Source organism: Ambystoma mexicanum, chromosome 2p (assembly GCF_040938575.1).
Source record: "Ambystoma mexicanum isolate Mex_15411 chromosome 2p, UKY_AmexF1_1, whole genome shotgun sequence".
Taxonomy (NCBI): domain Eukaryota; kingdom Metazoa; phylum Chordata; class Amphibia; order Caudata; family Ambystomatidae; genus Ambystoma; species Ambystoma mexicanum.
This window is the reverse complement of record NC_090923.1, coordinates 804,600,721-804,620,766: the sequence shown is the minus strand read 5'-3', so window position 1 is coordinate 804,620,766 and position 20,046 is coordinate 804,600,721. Positions and strand designations below refer to the sequence as shown.

At 46.7% G+C, this 20,046-nt stretch overlaps 1 protein-coding gene across 1 annotated transcript in view; it reads right to left on the bottom strand.

Annotated features, from left to right (window-relative positions):
* Positions 1–20,046, bottom strand: part of MAP3K10 (mitogen-activated protein kinase kinase kinase 10) — a 561,838-nt gene that overhangs the window by 101,895 nt on the left and 439,897 nt on the right. The window contains exon 7 of the mRNA XM_069644477.1: positions 6,711–6,849. Within this exon, the coding sequence (XP_069500578.1) occupies positions 6,711–6,849 (139 nt within the window). The remainder of the gene's footprint in view (positions 1–6,710; positions 6,850–20,046) is intronic.

Genomic DNA, 20,046 nt, shown 5'->3' with positions numbered 1-20,046 from the left:
AGGTCTTCGGGGGTGGCAGTAGGACACCTGATGGCGAGATGCATTATCCTCTTCCCTGTAACACCTTCAGCCCATCCTACCCGGTAGGATATATAGGAACTCTACCCCCCCTCCCCTTTCCCTACAAGAACACTTTAACACCGACAGCCCGCTCTGGGAGAAAACAAACTCACACCCAAGCATTTTACCTAACATGTCCCACTACTGTGGTCAGGCAAGCTCAGGCAATTAATGGTAACCACATACACCTGACTTCCATTTGGCTTCCCCACACGGATAAAAGGCTGAGAACAAGAGCACACTCTGAGCGAGGCAAAGCACACGAAGAAAGTGTTCACGAGGCACCAGCTGAACAAGGGGAGAAAGACGGCAAACCAAGAAGGAAGCACCAGGAAGGAAATGCCCTTGACCTTTCCGGTGGAAAAACGTTACTTTCTAAAGTCCTTCGGATCGAAAGGCGTAAGACCAGGAAACAAGACTGAAGAATCCTGCATTGTGTGTTGGCGATCCCCAGGGCTCTCCTACATGGCTGATCTAGTCGGGGAGGAGCAGCAGCTGCCGTGGTACAGTCCTTGGTTCCAAGATTAAAGCAGCACCAGTAAGATTAACACAGCCACTGAGTTGGAGAGACCAATACAAGACGGTCTGTGTTGAAGTAAAGGTTGCAAAAGGCAACATTGTATAAAGAGCGCAAGAAGGAAGATTTTTAACACGTGCGATGAAAAACACAAGGAAAGCTAAATTGCTGATGGATGTTTGAACTAATCGAAGAAAGGTACAACACATGTGACAGAGTGGGCCGGCACTGCTAGTGTGCTCAATTAAAGGTCTCTGTAAGGTATCCCGCCAAGAAGTGCCAGAAACGAAAGGAGAAGATTGATAAGAACATTGTGTGAAGTGAATCGAAGTGGTCCTGCGACTGTTTAAGCAAAACCCATCGGAGCCCGAACGAGGGAGACCAAATCTGAATATTGTGCTAAAGGGATCCGAGCCCGAACAACAGAGATCCATGGCCCGAGCCCAAATGAGGGAAACCAAATGTAAACATTGTGGTAACAAGGGGTCCACGGCTGAAGGAACTACAACTCCCATAATGCCCTTACCCCACTGAGTTACCCATGTACAACAGCTAGAAAGAATACCTCCAGTAATATGCAGTGGCGCTGCCCCACTGAGACCAAGCAGGGTCAAGAGCTCAATCACAATTCCAACCATTCTGCCTTTAACGGACAATTTTTCCATCACAACTCCCCCTGGGCAATTTTGAGAAATCACTTAGAAGAGGAGGAGGTGACTTAAGAAGAATAAAGATTACTCAAAACCACACTGAGTGACAGAAGACAGATTGCCCCATGCTAATACTGGACTGTCCCACTAATAGAATCAGGCAGGACAGCCAGACCCAGCCCAGAACTCATACTGACAGGTGTATAAAAGCTGGAGTTCCTGGCAGAACAGAGAGCAGCAGTTAGGAGAACTGAAGGGAGGCTGTGTGGCTGAGTCCAGCAGGGGATCCCTTCTCATTCCCAGCCCCACTTGCTACTTGGGCCAAGAAAAGCAAGACGCCAGAACACTGACCCTATGTGGCTGGAGGCTTGCAGCCTGGAGAGAGAACCAAAAAGCAAGGAGAGCTGCTCGAAGCAGGCCAGATACAGGCCAGTGCTGCTTTCCCTAGGTGGATGTTGATCCCCAGGGAGACAGAGGGGCAGGTGGCAAGACCCTGACCTCAGATCTGAGGGCCGATAGTCTTTTCCAGACAGCATCGCGTGGCCAGTGAGTTTTTAAGTGAGGGGAAACCCGGCACGTGCGTGAGGCTGAAGCGAGAACTTGTCCGAAATATAAGAACTTTTTCTGTGAGCATGAAATCCAATATTTAACCATAAGGAAAGGTGCATTATGGCACATATAGTGAAAATACAACCTCAAAGACATCTGCACCTTGCCCGACAGTGGAGAGATTCTACAGAGTAACAGAGGGGTCCGGCATAGTGAAAATGTCCAATCGAAAGTCTCTGTTTAGACTAACATTTGAGACTGTGAAACTGTGAATTTAAGGGATTGGAAGTTTAGGGGAAGGAAACCCCTACCAGTGTTGTGATTGTGAGGTCCGAGTCTGGCTGAGGGAGACCCAGTATGAACTGTGAACATGAGCCTTGGCAACTTTGAGATCCTAAAGAGAAGGAACTTTGTTTTGTGTCTGCCCAGGCCTTCTGCGTATGAGAGACTTTGTTTTTAGAAAGAAACTGTCGCGGAAGGCCCTGGATTATGTCCCAAACTGCATCCTCAACCCAAAGAAGCCAGAGAGTGTTCCAAAGCCAGAGTGTGCGACCTTGTCCCGTGCTGAAAACTTGGGGAAGAGAACCTCACTGTTCAGTCATCCTTATACACACTTTAATGAACACTGTTTTCTCTTGCATATACCTTTTTCCTGCACACATTTGTTATAGCTTAAGGATTGGCAATAAGTTATTTTAATATGTGCCATTTTGATTTGACAAGACACTACTAGGACTAAGTTATTTAATATTTGATGACCGAGCTTGCTCCCATTCTTAAATATCGGGCTAGATAGGCGTTCTACCACCCCATTGCTAAATAAACACCCTTGAACTGTGCCTCATTTGTGTCTGTCTTCATTCATGGTTCAATGCCTTCCTTACAAGAGGGAATGCAGAAGAACATGATCAGAGACTTCGAAAGGTTATTTGATTCAGCGCTAGCATTGACATTTTCAAACGTCGTTTCAGGCAAAATGAAGTGGATTATCTAGGGCATAATTTGTTGAGTGAGGTAGTTAACCCAAATGTCAGTACCGTCAAGGCTATTGTGGAGATGCCTAAGCCCAGGAACAAGATGTAAGTGGTATCTTTTCTGGGGATGGTAGAGTATTATGCAAAGTTCATGAAGGGATTGGCGAATTGTACTAGTGCCCTCAGAAAGCTCATGAGAAAAGGGGTGACATTTGTGTGGGATTCAGAGTGTGCAAAAGAGTTTCAAGCCATTAAAGAGTATCTGGTGAGTGGTTTTAGGAGTGATTTGAAAACTATATTGATGCCAGTGATTTGGGTATAGGAGGAGTTTTGATGCAGGTAGATGATGAAGGGAGGGAGAGGACTATAGCGCTCTCGTCCAGGACACTAAATGATGCCGAAAGGCATTATTCTGTCATTGAGCAAGAAGCTCTGGTCATGGTCTGGGCCATAATGAAATTCGAAGTGTACTTGTTCGGGAGGTCATTTGTTGTCGGGACTGATCATAAACCTTTAGTCAACATTTTTAACAGAGGAGGTTTAGATGGGGTGTCTAGACGAATTGTCAAGTGGGTATGTAAGGATGGAGAGGGGAACACCAGTTGCCTGAACAAAAGAGGGCTCTTCATTAGCATCAAACAAAAAATTAAAAAGAAGCCCTTGAATCAGAACTCTAGGACTTTATTCAGTCTTTTTAAGAAGCCCTTTGCCTTGGGTTATTGAATAAGGGTACAGAGAAGCTGCCTGGAGATTAGTCCTCGTACGCCGAGATGGGCTCCGACGCTGTTCTCTCCTACGAGGTCCGGCTGTTCTGTCAGAGAACGAACGAACACACATCAGTCATTCTTCTCTTTCTGTCTTATTTGGGGGCTGGAGGGTTACCAGCCAATTGGAAATGACACTCAGTGGAAGTCTATTTCCTCCCTCCCAAGCTCTGCCCCCTTCTTCCCCAGCTGAGGGTTGCCATGATGTCTCGTCACGCGGCGGCTGCGAGGAAAGTGGAGTATCGTACCTGAGAGCGCAGCACCTCGTAAGCACATGGTACGTGTATGGGAGTTGATAATTGCTTTCCACTTTGTGAACCTTCGAACCTTGGGGCAGCTAGTGTAACTTGCCTTCTTCCGGATCTTCATTCCGGGCACTGGTAGTGGGTTGCATGTGTACCGAGATGCAAGTATCCTCGGGGTTCAGAGGGACGTGTGCGGGCTGTCATCTAACGGCCTCATGGTCAGCTGTCCTTCCCCATGTTCCACAGGTGCCGTCATGGGTCTTCCCGTTGCTGACGGCCTTCCTACCCCAGTCCACGTTGTCTGATCCCAATGCAGGTAGTTTAACGACCTTTGGTGCAGCCTGCTCCTCGGTCCTCTCACAGGGTAACTAAAAGTTCAAGAACTGGATTTCATGCTGGAACACTAAAAGGGAAAAGGAACGCGATAGCCGATGGGTTGTCATGCAATGCTGTTGAGGCTAAAAAAAGGTATTGATGAGGTTGAAGAATTGGACAAATATGTTTTGGATATTTGTTTGGATCAGATGCGTTGGTCAGAGGAATACAACCATGATGAGTTGCATCAGTTGGTGAAGCAGTTCACAGTAGAGAGATGGCGTAATGTGGACTTTGACAAATGCAAAGACAAATGTCCTGGGTTTTGTGGTTTGAGGAGAGTTAAGAATGAATTGAGTGTTCATGATGGATTGGTTTATAAGAGAGAGAGGTTGTTAGTCCCCGAAGGGATGAGAGAGATTGTGATTAGCCTAGGTCACAAATCCCATATCGGGATATCGAGGACAAAGTCTGTTATTAGAGTGGATTTCTGGTGGCCTCAGATGGACAAAAACATTGAACAGCGAGTGGATAAGTGTAGTATGTGCAAAGAAAGTGACATGGGGCCACTCCATCTTTCGGGTGCTATGTAGTTGTAATGTAGATGTCATGTAAGTGGCCGTAGGTCGAAGTATTGAACGAGATCGCATCAAGACATGGAATCGAATTCCTTGAAGGTGTGTTTTTAAGCATTTCCTACTTATGTAGGGAGTGACAATGGTCCTCAATTTGTGTCAGGTGAATTTGAGGATTGGCTAAGATCCTTAGGGATTTGGCACAAGAAGACCTCTCTATATCATCCTCAGACCAACGGGTGTGTAGAGAGGTTAAACAAGACGATCATGGAAGGTGTGAGAATGACGGTGGCTAATGGTGGGGATCGGAAGAGTGACTTGTTGCAGAGAGTATTTCAGTACAGAGTGACACCCCATGGTGTTACTGGTGCAACACCTTTTGAACTTTTTAGAGGGAGGAAGCCTAAAACCTTTCTCACTTCAGGGTGGCTTGACAAATCCAAGTTAGTGAGTGTGGATGGGAAGATGGTTAGAAATCGGATCCTGAGAAATCGAGAGGTTACAAAATGCAGGTATGACACGGTGCAGAGTTGTAGATTCACTGCATTTGTCCATGGGGACAAAGTGAGAATTCTTTTGCCAAGGAAGGGGAAGAAGTATGGTGAGAAGTTTTCAGTTCACAAATTGTGGAGAAGGATCTCAGTAATGCTGTGAGAATAATGGGTGGTGAGGTGTGAAGCAAGGAGAGAGTTGCTAAGTATTGCTGAGTTGCTAAAGGTGCTGAGTCTCTGTTGGACAATTAATTATGAGGAAGGTGTGTTGTGATATTACTAAAGTTTATTGGGGTTTCAGAGCTAGTTGTTCTGTTTTTCATACATTTCCTCCTGTATATATAATCTGTACATAGTTTGGTCAGGATTGAATGTTTCCCTTGTACGGTTCTTTGTGGAATTGTTTGTGGTTGGTTTACATTCTGTCAGTTGATACAATCCTGGTGAGGCTTGCCACAGCCTGTAAAGTATGTTCCTGAATAAATGATAATTCCTGCATATCAGTGTCAGGATTCATTAGCACTGATCAACCTTTACAACACACTTCTGTTAGGATGACATTTTTTCATCTATGTTTAGTGAGTGTCGCATGACTTTTTATGGTGTGTAATTTATATACAAACAGAACTTATAATGTGAAGTTTGGAAAAAAGAGGCAGTAAATCTAGGAGGATGTACATTTTATGTAAAAATAGTGCACAATAAAATTAAGTTAAAAAGATCACGCAAATTCGATTTCTGAATGTCAGTTATATTTTACCATATGCTAAATAATATTGGAAAATTACATTAAATGAAATTACATTTCAAGTCCAGATTTTATGGTGTGCAAATGGGCAAACAAACAAATAGATGGTAGGTTTTGTCTAAGAAATGCAATGTATGAATTGACAAACTGATTGGACCTAATCTCAATACCTCAAATCCAGAGGCCCACCTCTTGTCCTGTATATTATTTCAGGTAATCAGTGTCCCTTGGTATTATTTTGTTTGTTCTAATCACAAGCACTGGCTGAATTTGTAGACAACAGATTTCTCATACTACTTTTTTATTACTCATGTGAATTATTTCTTTTTAATTATTTCATTTTGTATATTCATTGAGTACAAACCTAGTTTCAGCAACCAAAATTGTAGCGTACATTGGTAGGGGATACATGCTTACACTTGTTTAAAAGGCAGAGAAAGACATACAGTGATACTTTGTAACCTTTTATCCGATTCTAATGGAATATTTTGGGGATTCACAATGTTCCTTGCAAATAGTGTCTCAACCCCCATATCCCAAGTTCTTACTGCTCTTCGGTTTCAACACTCATTTTTACATTCTTAAAGGTGTATATCTGGTGCCCAATTTCCTGTGTTGTGTTCTACTTCTCTTTCTTTTTTTCTCCCTCTCTTTCGCTCATTCTCTTATTAAGGGTGCAACCTATATCCAGGTGCATTACCCACTGCTTCCTTCGGTTATCTTCCTCTCAGGGTGAATCAAGTGTCTAGTTAATAATATCACTTTGTTATACTGGTGTTTTCTTATTTTGAATGTTTAAGCTTTGGCATCCATAGTTCTTACCGGTCTTCTCCCCCAATTCGTTCCTTCTGTAGTGTAGAACTGGGCCCCCAAGTGCGTCCTTTCTTCTTGGTCCCCACCATCTCTTCTTTCTTTATCACGGCACTGCGGCCCCAGGTCTTGCTGCCATCCACAGGCGTCACTGCAAACACCAAGGGTGAGATACTTAGACATTTTGCACAAGTACCGTCATACCAGTAAATATTGTTCACGACTCTCAGGTGACTGTTTGTGCCAACCAATTCTTCCAACAATTTGAACACTTTGAGACAAACAAATAAATGAAAAACATGTTTAATGATATTTCCATTTTATTAGGAAGTACAGGGCCAGCTCTCCCTGAATGTAAAGGGCATAATACACCTCGAGATACCAAATCTCTGAACCTCTTCAATAATAATGCAGCTGAAGAGACTTAAAAGACTAACTCAAGAATCAAAAAATAGAGTTGGGAGAACAGTTAGAGCAGATGAAAATAGTGTGAGGAGGGTGAGTAATCCAGCTCTGTCCCTCTATTCTCCAAGTATGGTATGCCACAGACAACCCTGGAGATGTCTGCGGGAATTCAGGACTAGAGGCAACAGGGGAGAGAGCACTCCCAGCTCTGTAGATAGTTCAATGTGCGGTCCCTGTCATTTGACTGAGACACTTGCTGATGTCACAGAGCCCCCTTACTGGTGATTAGCCTGCTCCATGGATTTTCATATTTAGGAACCTGGTAGCCAAACCATCTTGCTCAACAGGTATTTTTCATGCTTGTATGTTAGTAAAGCTTTTCTACTTGGATATCTGGGTTTGAAAAGTATTGCCCATGTTTGTATCTATTTTCCACGCAGGGCTTGGGTGTTCTGCTGGCTATGACGTGATCCAGACCTCCTGCCTCTAATTAGACTTGTACTGGCCTTGGCGAGTGACTGTTTCTAGTTACCAGATCCAATGCATGCATGTGAACTTGCTTTTCTCTTTTGATTTAGCTTTTAGCATATTTTTGGCATTTGACCCTATGTTTACAAGACCTGGTATTACTGCACTTTGCTTTTCCTGTTACAAGACTAGTCTATTCACTTATCTTTTCTACTGGACCACTAGAAGCTCTTCTAATGCTGGCTCTTGAACAGTGTCCTCCTGTAGCTAGCTTCCCTCCTCACATCGGACAGCCCTTCCCATGACCTACTGCACTATGTTTCTATTGGAACTGTATTCTACTAGATTCCCCTTTGAGTTTGTGACCTTCCGTGTGATGTCGTGCCAGGTCCCTTATGAATTCTTTACTGTCATTTGCGTGCCATTGTGTGATCCGCCTCTGACATACAAACTGCTTCCCTGGGAAGGTTGTCAAATGCTAAGGTACACCTGTTATTCCTAGACAACCAGCAGGTATATATACATTTTTACTCTTCCTGTTCTAATGTACCTATCTAAACCCACAATAGTCAATACGTTTTAATTCCATTTTTGCAGCCAGGAGTACTGCTGTGGCATATTGTTCCCACCTTTGAGCTTAGTCTATCAGATGGGGAACAGGTGCAAGTGCATCTTGGTCACCTGGCCTAAGGCTCGCCCACCTGGTGCCTTCCTGGTTGCCGGTCTTTTTCCCCACTTAGCAAGCCCCGCCCACCGGGTGCCTTCCTGGTTGCTGCTCTTTTTCCCTACTTAAGGAGCCCTCCAGCCACTTTTCCCTTGAAGATGGGGAGCAGGTGCAAGTGGATCTTGGTCACCAGGCCTAAGCACCCCTCACCTTCTTAGCCCTGCATCTTCCTCCATACCCTTAGCTCTTAGATCAAGGGCGTCTCTCGTCCGGGCATCCGAAGTGAAGGGCAGTTGAAGAAAAGGGCAATTTCTGTTTGGACCTGTTCAACCAGGAGGATCCAGGGCCCGAACCCCTGCTCAGGCAGCAGGTAAGCATGCACCAACATGTGTTTACTCCCTCTGTCCCCACAGGCCATCCCCACCACTCTGGCCCCCCTGTGATGTTCCCTTGTGTCCCCCGTACCCCTTCTCGCACACAGGTGTTGCTTGTTTTGCTTGATTTTTCTATTCTTCTCCCTGTGCCCCCCTTCCAACCTACTTCTGCAGGAGTCGCTCCTGATACATTCTGGTTTCACCATCACCGTCTTGTGGCCAATGCTGGATTTGACTTTTGTGGACTTCATTGATTCACAGTGCGTCACCCTTTCTCATGGTGGCCCTGACTCATGCTGTTCCCATCTTCATTTGTATCCAGGCTTGCAAGATTATGTGTTACTACTGACTTTTGCAATTGTATTTGCTCCCCCCTGCTTCTCCACTCTTTTTGACTGCTTACTCTGTTCTCTCCTCCTCCCTCTTTTTCCCTTTTCCCATCTCCTCCCCCCTCCCCTTACTTTCTTCTATGCACTTACTCTATCAGAATTGTCCCTAGACCTAGTACGATAGCAACCTCGTCTGTCTCTGCCCCCTTCCCTTACTTGTTCCCCGCCACCCCCCGTTAGGCCTAGTACGATAGTCGCTCGTTTTGTTCCTCCTCTCCCTTTCTGCACCACTCTCCCTCACATTTTGTCTTCTCTGTCTCTACCAGAAATGTTGTCAGGCCTAGTACGGTAGTCGACTGTCTGTTTCCATTTCAATCCCACTCTCCCTCTCCCTTCCTTATCTATGTCTTAGCTCTTGCACTATCTGAAATGTTGTCAGGCCAAGTACGATAGTTAATTTCACATCCTTACTGTTCATGGCCTGTAAGAATGTCATTGTATTTTCCCTTGTTCCCTCCCTTGCCTTGAAGCGCTTTGATACACATTGTGTATATGCGCTATATAAATAAATGATCATATCATTGACGCACAGGATCCTTCTCTAGTGGAGGGGTAGGCAGAAGGGCTTGTGAACACTCATTCTGCCATTCTTCAAAGAACTGTATCTTATCTATAACTGGGTGAATTAGGCTGGACTATCTCGAATACATGGGAGTAACATTTGTTTTTAAATGGCCTATGTAGGGTTATGAAAGAAACACTGCAACACATGTTCTTTGGCTATCCCATTTAGGTGGGAAAAGGAAATTGTTGGTGTGCTCAAATTCATAGGAAATGTTAATCATCGTCACAAGGATAGTGCTACAATTTCTCTAAAGGGGTAGGTCGAATTTAATTTGTAGGAACATAGTCTAGTATACAGACATATGTGGTTAACTCCCTGTTCATGGTTTGAGTTTGGAGATTCAAAATTACAAAAAGAGAAAGAGGGATAAGGTAATGCTTATGGTGCAATTATTTTATGTAGCATGATTTTAGGTATGATCATTTTTGGCTTTAAATGCTGCATTTTGTGATACTGCAATATGTATATGAATGTGCTGAAAATGTATGGCTTAAACAGATCTACTCCAATAAATAAATTGAACTAAATTCAACGGCTACATTTTGTAATTTTCTTTTAAACAGCATCTCCTGCTACAAAATCCACTTCGATTCCACCCAAACGTAAAGAGGTCCTCATACCCATGCTCCAACAATGAGTCTACTTCTTCTGTCCCAGTAAATAAGGATAAAGAGAAGCGGTGATAAAAAAAAAACACAAAGAAATGTCCCCCAAAGCAAGCATCATAGTAGAGACTCAAATGGACATGAACACCTGGAGCTTGATGGAGAATTGAGAATCCATTAAAGATGCCACGGTGTGATTCACTCTCTGATGGTTACATCCAGATCATGTATCGCCAAAGCAGCACCCAAATGAGGGATGGACACCACCAAGTGTGGATTTGCCCAGCTGCCATCCAACTAAAGTTCTGTGTCTTTCCAATGTAATCAGCATGAGCAAGTGCTGTATGTCGAGTTGTTGCCTGTCGAGGGTAACAAAGTAGCAGCATCAATATCAATAGGACTGTGGTGCAACTGCCTTAAACAGCCCTTTCTAGACCCATAGTCTAGTTCCAGCTATTTTCCTTCTTAAAGGGTGTGTATACACAACACAACAAGCAAGCACTGGGCATCATACAAATACAAGGGACTACTTTTTCATATAATGTATGTAAGATGCCATGGATTACACAAGGAATGGAGAAAAGATAGAATTAATTATTTGAGGTAAATACAGTAAACACTAGTTTACATCATCTCAAAACCAAGTTCCTCGCAGTTGGATTCTGGGCAACTCCAAAATAGATACATTGGTTTGATTATGTGGTTTGTGTTGTTACTGTATGCTGGGTTATCAACCACATTCAGTGCTAATGTGTACTCTCGTACAGATGTTCATGGGTTTCAGCATGGGAGATATTTGCTAAGTATTGCTGCTTGCTCACTTTAATATTGGCTGCCAGTGAAAGATTGCATGGTTTTCCAACCCTTGCCTACCTCTTAATCAAAAGGGTCCCTGAGTCTCTGCCACCCTACGACACATTTTCCAGTACTCTGCTTGCTCTAAACCGCTGTAACATCAAACGGAATGCTTGTAGTGACCCCACTATTTCATGGTATGCTCTCAGTCAGTTGGACATTTTCGGAAGAAGGATTCCAGAATGTTATTACATGTTACTGCCCCAGCATGTGTACTTGCCGTTCGAAGAACCCCTAGCATATAGCTCTTTCTTTTTACAAACAAGCTAATACTAGCTTTTTGTACCACAATACCATGTCACTACAATTTACAAAATAAATATAGTCAAGTTAAGCATTATGATCAGTCATCAACATTTTAAGGTACTACAATAAAATGAGTAGTCAAAAATCGTACGTATCCGAGACATTCAAACAGTACATTAAGAATGGATTCAGTTTTCACCCAAAATGTCAAGTGGTAAATGATCCCCACCCCATTGCCATCATAAAAAGCAGGCAAAAAGTTCATAATATCTGGCGTGCTGGTATACATGCCATAAACTAGTAGCATATTACTCCATAAAGTATACAGAGCCTCACATTCTAAGATCAAATGCCCGACAGTTTCCAAGTGGTCATCCCCACATAGCCTGCATAGACTTTGGTTCCTAGAAATTCCCACACATCCACTGAGCACTTTCATTGCGGCAACTATGTTGAACTTAATGCTCAGATATTTGATAATAATCCAAATGCTGGGATAAGTCATAAAGTAAGAGCCAGGACAACCATGGTCATTATAATGCTGTAAATACTCAAATGCCACATTTTTTGTTGACAGGTTTATCTATGATTGCTCGATGTCCAGGTTATTAGTCATCCTCTTATGAGCAGCAGTAAGTTTAGAAGGATACATTGCAGGAATAATTCAGTTCTGTAGAAACCAAGAACATAATTTCATTACGTAGCTTAATAATGGTCAGTCTCCTGGCTCTCAGTGCCTAAAGCCAGATTAAATTTGCATTTAGGTTTAATAAAGTGCCAGGAAGGGCACATATCACTTTAAATATAAATTAAGTTAATTTATAAGAAGTGGACTAAGTATACAAGGCATCAGGAATTCAAGTAAGATGTACTCAGTATGGTTAGGAATAGGTAACTTGAAGATGCATTTTAAACAGAAACTCTCCATTCTGACGAAGGTAGTTCAATTTTTAGTAGCCCATACCTCTGCTCCATAAACTAACAGTATGGAGCTCAAAGTGTACCCAGCATGCACTTTAGCAAATCGAGATATTGTCCCATGGTTCTATGGGATCTTGTCGAATATTAAAGGTTGCACATAACAGCTTTTTTTCGGCCAATTTGGTGCAGCCTTTAATATTCGCCAAATATTGTTTTTTTTAACCTCTCCACTCACCTCTGAAATCGGGGATTTCACCCCAATCCCCCAGATTAATTCTGCACTTTCTCCCCTATAACGCCCCTAAACCCCCCCACTAACACAAACTCATACACACAAACCCCTTCTCCCCAGTCCCCTCACCACAAACGCCACCCCACAACATACACACAGACATGCAAATGCACACTAACCTCACCTCTATCTTCCTGTGCTCGTCTCAGCTGCACCTGCGCGCACTCGTGTGCGACAGGGGTGTGACAGTTAGATTTAGAAAGACTGCCCTGTGTAGTTGCAGAACGGCCATTCTAAATCGGTCTTTTTTAATGTTTTTTTAAAAAAACCATTATCACTTAATACCCTCGCCATGAACTGACAGATTTTTACTTTGATCCCTTAATATGGGTATCCCAGTTCAACCGGCAATCAAAGCTGAGACAGAGATTCGTAGAGCGGAGCAGGAGTGCTAGGAGTGAGCACTGTGGGGGCCGCGGGCGAGACGGACTCGCAGGCTGCGGGTAGTGGAGATTCACTGTTGCAGCGTGAAGGAGAAAGCCGACGCGGTCCTCGTTGGCAACAAAGACGCTGTGGATCCTGCGCACTGTTGCCGCGAGTCGCCTAACACAGTGTGTCCGTTCGAGGAGAAACGGAACACTGTGGGAACTGCCAACGGAGGGCTGCGGGTCTTCCGTTTGCCCCCGTGGGCCTTTGAACTAGGTCGCCTAACAGGAGGGCGCATACGAGCACCGGGGGATGCGCAGGGCCCCCCCCGAAAACATTAGGAGTAAGGGAGGCTGGGCTGAGAAAGGGCCCAAGTAAGGGCCCAAGCCAAGTGTGCACTGGACTTGGCACTGTGCCCGCACGTGGAGGGGGTGGCACGAGCTTCTTGAACGGGCTGATTTGGACCATTTTGCAAGCCCCTTGCACCCAGGAGGGCCCCCCCCCGGAATATTAGAACAGAAGCCCCGCAGTGGAGACCACCCCGCAAGACGCATGACTTTGGGACTGTGAACTTGAAGCAACAAGGCACCATGGAGAGCTGTTTGCGGACCATACACGGCAGAACCCAGTAACCTAACGCCAGGGGTGCGCGAGCACGTGGGAGGACACAGCCCACTCGGGGCGTATGCTGCAGGCGAGCGCAGGCTTAAAACAGCAGAGGGTGGTCAGCGACCACGCGAACAGTGGAGTGAGGAGCAGCACCGTGAGACCGTGTCCAACTGACGCGACAGGATGTCCACCAAAGTGGTGAGACCCCGGAACAAGCAACCCACGATGGAGGCCTACACCAAGTCGCCCCCGAGCGCGGAGGGGGGCAAGGGTAAAGAGACCCCTGCGGCGGCGGGGGACCCGCCGGGCACAATCCAGGAGGTGCTGGCAGCAATTGCTGACTTGAAGGTGGCCTGGGAAACGAAGCTGGGCCTAGCCATGAAAGAGCTGCAGGAGGGCTTGGACCTCAAGATCGGAGAGGTCCAGGAAGAGGTGAACCTACTGAGACAGGACGTGCGAACGATCGCAGAGCGCACTGGGGCACTAGAAGAGGAGATGACCCCGAACACGGAGGCATGTGTTGCACATGCTAAGGAGCTGCATGCTCTAGTGCAGCGAGTTGGCAACCTGGAGGATAGAGCGGAGCAGGCGGAAGGGCGCGCCAGACGTAACAACATCCGTATAGTGGGCGTACCGGAAGGGGTTGAAGGACCGAACCCCACAGAATACGTCGAAACCATGCTCTTGCAGGAGATTACTGGCGGGGAGCTGACTCAGGGGTTCGCGGTAGAAAGGGCACACAGGGCCCTGACCAGGAGACCGGCCCCGGGAGCCCCCCCGCGGCCGCTGATTGCGAAGATCTTGAATTATCGTGACCGCGAAAAGATTCTTGAATTTTTCCGGAAAGGAGGTACTATAGAAAGGGGGTCAGCGAAAATAACGGCGTACCCGGACTACACGCTCCTAGTGCAGCGGAATCGAATGAACTTCGGAGCGGTAAAGAGGAGGCTTAGAGAAGCAGGCCACTGCTACATGTTGCTCTATCCCGCCAGGTTGAAGGTGTTTTACAAGAACAAATCCCTTTTCTTCAAGACTCCTACTGAGGCGATGTATTGGCTGGATTTGCAGGGCCGACCTCAAGAACAGGAAGCCCAGACGGATGCGGCCGAAGATAAGTAGCACGTCACAAGAGCACCCTAAGTGCCATAGTTATGACACTGGGACTGGAATATAGAATGATATTGAGCTTGTAGGAGGGGGGCTATGGTATCTGCCGGCGGGTCCCGTTGGACGCACCTCTCCTAACATAGATGACAGAGCTCCTAGGAAGCGCCCTCAGACCCCAATAATAGTTCATTTAGTTAGGTCACCGTCAGATCGGTGACGCCCTACGGGGTCCTTGTTCTCGGATACGGGACAGGTCCAGAAGTGGGTAGGCCTGAGATCCAGGGATGGAGCTGGGCAACTGTTGGGGGTTGGTAGGGAGGGGGGAGGGAGGGAGTTGTGTGCTGTGGGGTGGATATGGGGGATGGGTAAGGGGGACTTTGTTTGTAACTTGTCGGGAAAGAGCCGGAAAATTGATTAGTAGGGGGAGCATCGGGAGAAAGGTTGGGATGGGAACGGCCCGAACAGATGGCGTCGGGTAATCTCAGAGTTGTGACCTGGAATGTACGGGGCCTCAACAGCTACCTGAAACGAAATAAAGTAATGCTGTATTTAAAGAGAATGCGCATAGATATAGCCCTGCTACAGGAGACACACCTTACTAGGGAGAAGCAGGAGGTGGTAAAGAAGAAATGGAAGGGCACTGTGGTAGGGGCCGCATATTCGGTGTATGCTAGAGGGGTCATCACGTGGGTGGCGCCGCATGTGCCGTTCCAGGTGCTTGGCTCCACGGCAGACCCGGAGGGTAGGATGGTGGTGGTCACGGGCCTCTTGGAAAATAGGGAAGTGCACATTGTAAACGTGTATGCCCCTAACAATGATACGGCAGCTTACTTTAGGACTCTTTACAGTAAACTAGGGCCCCTGGCAGGGGGTACGGTAGTGTGGGGGGGGGACTTTAATTGCACTCTGAATCCCACGATGGACAGATCAAAGGACAGGGCGGGAAAAACGGCGCCGGCGGCCAGAGCGCTGGGAACATTATTGAAAGACCTAAGCCTAGAGGATGTATGGAGGAGGTTGCACCCAGAGGATAGGCAATATTCACACTACGCAGCGCCACATAATTTGCACACCAGGCTAGATTATATATTTGTAACGGCCAAGATAGTGGGAGACATAGTGGGAGCGGAATATAGGGCCCGAGTATTGTCTGACCACTCGCCCCTGGTAGTGGAGTGGAGACACCAACCCCCAAGACCGCGGATCCCAACATGGAGGCTCAGGACCGAGGCGTTTCAGGACGAGGGGTTCCGGGAGGGCCTACGGGACGCCATCGAAGAATATTTTGATATAAACACGGGTAGTGTACGTTCTGTGGGCACCCTGTGGGAAGCGTTCAAACTGGTGGTGCGCGGGGTGGCCATTTCTAAGGCTAAAGGGCTCCAGGGGGGTGTAGAAAGGGAACTCCAAGCAGCGGAAAGGGAGCTAGAGGAGCTCGCGCGTTATGAAAACGCCGCCCACGACAACAGAACTAGGATAAAAGAATTACAGGCTACCTGCAGTGAACTCTGGGACAGGCTGTGCAGACTTAATTACAGGAAATATACAGAGAGGATACATGCAGGGGGCGACAAGCCGGGCAGATTGCTAGCCTGGCTGTATAAGAGTGAGACCACCCGCTCGGTGATCAGTGAGGTCAAGGATGAGGGAGGTTACATGTGCAACACCCAAGAGGAGATAAACAAGCAGTTCCATAAGTTTTATAGACACCTGTACAAGGACACAGGGGAAGATATGTGCCAAGTTATACTTGACACACTGGAGGACATCGAGTTGCCCACCCTAGATGACCTAGAACGTGCAGAATTAGACGCACCTGTCACCTCAGATGAGCTGGAGGTGGTGATCCAGAACCTGCCCACATGCAAGGCACCTGGTTCAGACGGACTGCCTAGTGAGTTCTACAAAACATATATGCAGGAGCTAGTCCAACCACTGCTTGCCACTTTCAACGAGGCCTACGAACAGGGGGAACTCCCGTTGTCCCTCCGCGAGGCCGTGATCATCCCACTCTTGAAACCGGGTAAGCCGGCCGAGGAGTGCGGGTCCTATAGACCATTGTCCATGCTCAACCAGGACAGCAAAATACTCACTGCGGTGCTGGCCAACAGGTTGAAGAGGGTGATAGGGAAGCTGATACACCCAGACCAGACAGGTTACGTCCCGGGCAGAAACATTACAGATAACCACAGGAGGCTACACCATGTTATTGACCAAACTGAAAGGGATTCGGGCGAGCTAGCCATAGTGTCACTAGCCGCGGTTAAAGCTTTTGATTCGGTAAAATGGCCCTGGTTGAAGGCGGCTCTGAAGGGATATGGAATAGGACCTGGGTACCTCAGGTGGGTCCAACTGCTCTATAGCGCCCCGCTGGCGAGAGTCAAAACAGGGTCCACAATCTCAGACACCTGGCAACTTAGTAGAGGGACCAGACAGGGGTGCCCCTGGTCGCCCATGCTATATATACTAGCATTAGAGCCGTTGGCAATATGCCTGCGTCATCAATATGGGGAGGTGGGCATAAGCACGGGTAGCGGTAGGCACCTGATATCACTATATGCAGATGACATGCTTCTCTACTTGCGTTATCCGGAAGAAAATCTGCAGTACGTGTTAGAGGTAATGGAACGATATGCTGCCCTTTCTGGTATATCGGTGAATCTCAAAAAGTCCAGCCTCTTTCCTCTGGGCAGATACAGGAGTGTCCCGTTGCAGAGGTTACCTATCCTACCGATTCCATGGCAGACGGCGACATTCAGGTATCTGGGATTAAATATCTACCACAAAATAGAAGCAGAACACAAACATAATACGGAAAGAGCGTTAGAAGGGATTAAGAATAGCATGGTGTTCTGGGCCAGATTGCCTCTGACCATGATAGGGAGAGCGGCTTTGCTTAAGATGGTGGTCTTGCCTAGACTTTTGCACTTTTTTGTGAACGTCTCGTTTTTGATACCAAGAAGCCTATTCGTAAAATTACATGGCATGTGCAGGGGCTTTCTATGGGGTAACTCCAGGAACATGGTGGCCCTGTGGAAGCTCCATAACCCGTATGACAAGGGGGGCATAGGCCTGCCAAATTTTGAGTTCTACTACCTGGCGGGGCAGCTGCTGTATGTGGCTAGGTGGCTTTCAGCAGAAGACTCGGCGGAGGTGCGGCTCCTGCATGGAGATTCAGCCCCATACTTCCTGCAAGAAGTGGTGTGGTTGCGTAGAGATAAAATGGTGGGCAAGGGACGGCTGTTGAGGCTGGGCTGGGAGATCTGGCAAAGGACTTGGAGGATGATGGGAGATCAGGAGCCGTACTCCCGGCAGGCCCCATTGGTGGCTCTGTGCGGGAACGACTCTCAGCTATTCGAAGCAGTCCGGAGATACTGGGAGCAGGTAGGCCTGGCCACCCTCGGAGACATATGGCAGGATGGCGAGGCACTGGACTTCCAGAGGTTGCAGGAAGAGACGGGGGTGCATGAAGGCCAATATATAACTCACGCTAGGCTCGTTAAAAAGACCAGAGAAAGATGGCCCGAGACAGTGCTAGCGGAGGACCCTGAGGCCTCCCTGGAAACTATGTATGATGTGTCAGAGGGCGGGCACGAAATCTCGAGGATATATGAACTCCTACGGGTGAGGGCGGGGAAGGAGTTGCTCCAACTAAGACAGGATTGGGAAGAGGAGGTGGGAGGACCTATGACAGATGGGCAATGGGAGTGGGCACAGAGATACCATAAAAAGGTGTCCCGAAATGCTAGATTCCAACAACTCCAGCTGTACGTTACTCACAGGGCCTACCTGACCCCCGGGAAGATTGCAAGGTTTGGGGGACTAGCCACGCAGCAATGCCCCAGGTGTGGGGAGGTGGATGCAGGGCTGCTACACATGTTCTGGGCTTGCCCGGAAGTGCTCAGGTTTTGGTATGAGGTCAAAACGAAGCTGGCTGGCGGGGGAGTGGTGCTGGATGTGGAATCGGCTTGGTCATGCATGCTAGGGCTTTTTACCAGACCCAGACACTCCAAACACATAAGCAAGATGAAGGACCTGGCTTATGTTCTGGCCAAGCGCAGGATTGCAATGGCCTGGAAGGCGGCCCATCGACCCAGGGTGGAACTATGGTGGGCAGACCTCCTGAAATGGGCGGAAGCTGAATCTGCAGTCTGGTTTGAAGTGGTTACCAGGGGGGGCGAGGAAGAAGTGGGGCCCCTGCTGGCCTGGCGGCAACTGGTGACCTCTATGGTTAATTCCTGCCAGGGTAACAACGAAACAGAAGATTCGGGCAATGACCGTTTAAGTGCTGTACTACCCGATAACGCTCCAGCAGAAGACATGGGAGATTTGGCTCTAGTTTAAGGGGGGGGGTGATTTGGGGAGTTCTAATGGAAACTGAATGGCACAATGATGTTTTTTTTTGTATATTGAAACAGTTGAAATGTGTGTTTTGTTTGGTTTTGAAATTTGAATAAAATAAAAAAAAAAATTAAAAAAAAAAAAAAAGTTGAGACAGAGATACATATAGGAAGCAACTTGCTCCACCACATGTTCGCCTTGCTTTAATTTGCATCTTTTTGTTTTCCTATTTCCGGCTAGACTAAATGCCATGGTTTTGGTCTTGGCAGTATTAATTATAAGGCCATTTAATTTAGCGTATTGGTGGGGCTTGTCAAATATACATTGCCGACCCCTAGGCGTTCCGTCTAACAAGACAAGGTCATCAGCATAGTCTGGCTATGATATCTTACCAGGTCCCAATCTCAACGGTTTGCCACTAGTGCACTTCAGAGCCCCAGTCGAGTCCCCGGGTATACATTAAAAAGTAACGGGGCCAAGATGCAGCCTTGCTTTAGGCCTCTCCTGTTAATTTGGTAGAAGCACCTTGAGAAGGTGTGCTGGTCCTTATTTTAGTAGTCAAGTAGAGGGCGATTATAATTTTGAGTAACCCCAACGGGATGCCCAAACTCAACAGTTTTTGCCATAATCGCTCTCTACAGATGGTATCAAATGCTGCACTGAAATCAATAAATGTGGCATAAGTATGTTGGTTCCTAATGGACCAGGCATATTCAATGTTTTTTTTAATTTTTATTGTGCATGTAGTTAAGTTGCAAAACTTTAAGCACATATCTATCACTTTTTTTTTTCCACATTGGTTTTATACACACAAGCTTTTGACATGACAACATGTAGCAAGCGTTATACACAGTTTGTTAAAATGGTGACAAAGCATTAAAAGAAAAACAAAAACAAGAACAGTTAACCATAATAGTCCTGGAAGGGAAGGGGAAAAGGGGCCAGGAGGAAGGGATGGAAGACAGAGGCAGTGTTTTCAGATACTCCGTGGATTGTGGGGATATTGCATTTCAGCATGCTTGGTCCTTTGCTCGCCTGTTCTTAGCCCTTTAGGGGGGTTGTAGTCAGTTGTCCGGAATGTTCTTCCTATGTATTTTGAATGCAGCTCCAGTGTTTCAGGGTTATGCTTTGCCCCTCTGGG